Source organism: Merops nubicus, unplaced genomic scaffold (genome assembly GCF_000691845.1).
Source record: "Merops nubicus isolate BGI_N331 unplaced genomic scaffold, ASM69184v1 scaffold11937, whole genome shotgun sequence".
Taxonomy (NCBI): domain Eukaryota; kingdom Metazoa; phylum Chordata; class Aves; order Coraciiformes; family Meropidae; genus Merops; species Merops nubicus.
Window position 1 is genome coordinate 4,249 of NW_008619615.1, and position 4,808 is coordinate 9,056.

Sequence of the window (4,808 nt, forward strand, 5' to 3'; positions counted from 1 at the left end):
TCTAAAAGGCAAGACTAACAGGACAAGAAAGTAGTCAAATATTTTTTCTTTGTTTTTTTTTTAATGCAGGACAAGAACCAGCTGGAAAATTAGATAGCTTTAAGGAACACAAATTTTCCCCACAAGGTTTTTGGAAGAAATCAGTAACTTTTACTTAGTTCCCCAAGACACATTCTAGATTTTCCTTGCTGAAGCTATCAATACCCTGTAGATACAAATGTTTTGTTCCTCTTGAGGAAGAAGACCTAGGTGGCTTTATTTACAATGGAGTCAATCCTTAGCAACAGAACTGGACTTGAACAGCTTCAAGGTGTACTGAGAATGAAAACCTTAAGTGCTGCTTCCATACAGAATCCACACTTAGTTCAGTTTTATTCAATGCAAAGTAAAAAGACATCCAATTACACTAATAAAAACGCAGAAGATTTGAGTCTGTACTCAAAAAAAAACCCCCACTACACATGCAAAGGGAACAATATCCTGCTAACACAACTTCATTTGCTGCTGCATTTGTCTAATATTAACAATTATGAACAGAGCAGTGCAACTAGTATTTGGAACAATCCTTACAGTGTTGGGTGTCAGGCACAAGTCTTCACTTCTCTTCACACCACTGGTTCTCTTTACGTACCTGAAAGAGCATTTTCACTATTAATATTTTTCACTATTAATAGGCTGCAGGGAACTTTAGTTGAAGATTGAAGTGTTCATTTCATGAGGGCACAGTGCACAATTCACTAACTTTACATTTAAACAAGGCACCTTGTTCTGCTCTTTCCCAGTTCTGCCATTTTGCAGTTGGCTGCTTGTTGAAGTTTTAAGACTGGGGAGTTTGAAGAGAAGAATCCAAACTTCTTACCTTTCCAGCCACATGCAGCAATACACCTTCAGCACTCTCACACAGCTCCCCAACAGCCAAGCCTGCCACAAAATCCTTCAGGCTTTCTTACCAGATACATTGGAGCTAGGAAATCAGTGTGATTTAACTTTCAGGTAATGGGCCATGAGCAGTGTAGGCAGCAAAACATCTTCCACTGGGAGCTTCTCCAAGCTTTCTTACCAGATATGTTTGAGTTAGGAAATCAGTGTGATTTGTTTTGAACTTTCAGGTAATGGGCCATGAGCAGTGTAGGCAGCAAAACATCTTCCACTGGGAGCAACCCACTTAGGGAGAACTGAAGCATTCTTTTACATTTGTTGTTGACAGGTCAGTTGCATCCCATGTTAAATTATGAAGCACCACACAACTCAGCACAAAATCCTCAGCTAAATTACAATGAAACCCAGATAAAGTACCTGTGCTTCCTCCTCCTCAGTGAAGTCATTCTTAATATTGAATGTCTTGCGAATTTCTTCTGGAGTTTTCCCCTTGATCATGTTTGCAACTGTCTTGCATGTGACATCCAGCAAACCTTTGATGTCCAAGTAATTTGCAGCCTGTAGAAGAGTTTCCAAATTTAAACCCCCCATATCAATCTTCTGCCTCTGCAGAGGTACTACCAGAGCTATGCTAATGCTGGAATTGTAGAGTGCTCACTGCAAACAGATCACCTCTGAGAAGCTTCTAGAAAAAACCCTGAAGTAACAGCACCTGCAACTTCCTTGCCAAAGAGAAGGGAAAGTCATTTGTACCCTGAAAGACACCCCCCAGCTCCTCCTTTTACAAAGGGCTTTCAGGACCCTGCAAGCAGCTGAGATCTGCAGTGCTGAAGTGCTGTTAACTAGCTCAGACAGTCCCTGTCAGCTCACAGTCCCACACAAGGTAGAAATTTTAAGTCAAAATTAGGTTTTAATTTGTCTGCAGATCTCCAGAACTCCATTTCTAGTCACAAGCCCTCAACTAAGGTTTTCAAGAGCCCCAGGAATAAGGACAGCTGTGAGGCCCCCCACTCAAAGTGTGAGCAGGTACAGATGAACCCAGCACTGGGCTACAACAGCCATTTCAGACAGCATTTGTCAGGACCACTTGCCCTGCCCACATCCCTCCTCCCAGTGAAGAACCTACTCAAGGAGCATGAAGCCTTCATTTGTGAAGGGCACTACCAGAGCACACCCCTCAGGCACAGCCTTGACACCTCCTGAGCACACTTACCAGGATAAGTTCAAAAAGTGTTCCTTGGTCTACTTTCAGAAACTCCTGATCCCACACAGGGATGTCATCTGTTCTTTTCTCTTTGTTCTCATCATCCTCAGGAGGAGGGGGATCGTCCTTGTGATGGGTGCACCACTGAATCACCTAATTACAGTTTTGACATTAAAGTTTCATCCACGTGACTCTCCCATTAGGCCCCAACTACAATTTCATTTTAGAAGGAATGTACCTTTTTTTTTCCTAGATTAATATTAGAATCCTGTATGAACGTGCTCCAAACCCCCAATATTTTTTTTAGAACAACTGATCCACAATCCTGGAGTTGAGGAATCCCACCTAAGACAGGAGTTAATTACTGCAACAGTAGCTAGTTAAGTACTTAGGATCTTAAAAGGCAACTGCTGGTGTTATAAAGTTAGTAAACCCTGTGCTAACACCCACAGGACTGTTCAGAGGAAACCTAAACCTCATTTTGCAGTGTCTAGTCTGCAGAAACAATCTTTTATTACAGAGAATACTACACAGGGGAAGAGCACAGAGCAGCAATAGCTACCAGCAGGATGTGTTCACCTCAGTACAAAGTTCACCTGGCAGCTTGGTTTTTAAAAACCACCACTAGTTAGGGAACACAAACCTCCCAGACAATGAAATGGAGCAGGGATCCATCCACTGCAAGCAAAAAACACTGTTGCCTTTTGCCAACCCACCAGACTTGACAAGTTTGAAGTTATAATGTGTATGTTCCCCAGGAAATAACTCCTAACCCTGTATTTACCCCAGAACAGGCCAGTGCTTATTTTGGCACAACACTTCCTGCTTCAGAGGGAAAAGGATCTTAGAAGACAGCAACATACTTTTTGGCTTTCCTCCCCTGACCCAATCCTTGTCTGACACTGAATTTCACACCACCAAGGGTGCAGTGTCAATCACTAAGTGCACAGCTACTGCCAGTCACTCTCACCAGTGCCTTCTCCTAACATCTGGGCCTCAAACAGCCACCTCAGTTCACCAAATCCCACTAAAATCAAAGCTTTAATACCATGAAACACATGTCCAGCACCACTGCAACACCTCAGAAAGCCTCCAGCTGCTGGGAAGGTCACCCCTGCAGGTCTTCTGCCACTCTGCCTGCCAGCCTCAGCCCAGCTCTCACACTCCCTAGGTACCTGTGGTCATGCACCCCAAAGCAGTTAAGCTTGTGGCTAGCACATGAGAAGTATTTTTAGTCCATCATGCCCAACTCCAACATGGATTTCATGTCCCATCACTGCTGTCCAACCACCCCTGTCAGCATCTTACCTTCTTTAAGATGGCTGCATTAACATTTGGAAGAGGGACTGGGTCATCATCACCTTCATCATCCATTCCCAAATCTAAAAATGGAAAGATGACTGAGCAACTGGCAGGCAAAACTATTGACCCCTCTCTGAACTGGGTTGTTTCACCAGTTTCTCCACTGTTTTAACACTGAGGGTGAACAGATGGGTAGCAAATGATCCCTAACTGGTGGGGTCAGATGTTTTTAGAGAGCTTTGGTGAGGCTTTGTGGAGCCAGGGCTGCATTATACATATCTGGCTATCCCAAGCTAAAGCTGTGGCTAGTAAGGCTACCTCACCAAAAAGGAGCAGCAACAAGCCACCCACTAAGCAGTCACTTGTCAGAGCAGCACTTGCTAGTTCAGTGTCCTGGGAATGGGATGCTCAAGAGATTTACATAAATTTTGTCACTTTGTCCCCTTTGTGATTGAGGAATCACAGTAAAATTGATAAAAACAGTATTTAAACTTGGACTTGAGGCCCAGAACAAATACCACCCAAGCCACCTTTGATTAGAGATGTGATTTTATTACACAAATGCTAACAGCTGGATGGCTCCCTAGCTGTCAGATTAACATCCTCTAATTAGTTATGTAAATGAGTAACTACACAGACCCTCACTCATATGCACAGATGAGCCAATTCCACATCACCAAGGAGCTTAATTTTTAAGAACAGAGGACTATCATTAGTACTGCTTTGCTGAGAATAACTAACTTCATCAATTCAGATACTAAAATAGTGACATTAAAGGGTACAGCATGTCACCAATTGCTGCAAACTTTGACCATGGTGGCAGATACTACTGTAGGAAGGAACCAGTCTAAAAGGAAATAATTCAAACAGTATCTCATCTAGTCAACTCTGCTCAGCTTCTCCCCACCACCTGCAAAACAGCAGTTTCAGTTATCAGAGAACTGGTGCTTCATTGGTGGCCTCATGATGCTCAACACAAGCCCACCTTTCAGCTCCTCCCCTTTCAGCTGCAGCACCCAACACCCAAAACACTGTGTATTAACTGGTGCTTCACCTCTACTGGGAGGCTGGCTCTCACCCAGATCAGCAAGGGGATTGCCTCAGTGCCCAGCTCAGGACACTCACCACATGTAACTTCCCTTCACAACACCCTGGTGTCACCCAACACCAGCAGTGACACAGCATCTGCATGAGAAAACTGAGAAGAATTGTGCTCCCTGATGTCTTCCCACCAGTTGTGATGCCTCCTGCTCCTTTTCCCAGCCATGTTCAACATCTTACCACCAGAAGTGTTCAATGGCTGCAGCACTTCATCCTTATTTTTATTTGGATAAGGTGTCACAACCAAAAGCACCCAAGAATGTAAATTTTAGCTACATCTACAGAAAGTTGGTTTTTTTTCCGAGTTAATTCATGAATACAC

At 43.5% G+C, this 4,808-nt stretch overlaps 1 protein-coding gene across 1 annotated transcript; it reads right to left on the reverse strand.

Moving 5' to 3' along the window:
• Positions 1-355: 355 nt before the first annotated feature.
• Positions 356-3,462, reverse strand: SKP1 (S-phase kinase-associated protein 1). The gene is made up of 4 exons (XM_008943855.1): positions 3,392-3,462; positions 2,093-2,236; positions 1,297-1,437; positions 356-631 (listed from the first exon to the last, which is right to left on the reverse strand). Exons 1-4 carry the CDS (start codon positions 3,455-3,457, stop codon positions 596-598), a joined length of 387 nt encoding a protein of 128 aa, XP_008942103.1. The 5' UTR covers positions 3,458-3,462; the 3' UTR covers positions 356-595.
• Between the last annotated feature and the right edge of the window lie 1,346 nt (positions 3,463-4,808).

Bases quoted from the DNA above. Each gene is read 5' to 3' on its own strand.
- SKP1 (XM_008943855.1), bottom strand. From the start codon at position 3,457: ATGGATGATGAAGGTGATGATGACCCAGTCCCTCTTCCAAATGTTAAT. The intron at 1,438-2,092 runs GTAAGTGTGCTC...ACTCTTCTACAG, and splicing joins CACTTTTTGAACTTATCCTG to GCTGCAAATTACTTGGACAT. The intron at 632-1,296 runs GTACTTTATCTG...ATGCTCTTTCAG, and splicing joins CTGAGGAGGAGGAAGCACAG to GTACGTAAAGAGAACCAGTG.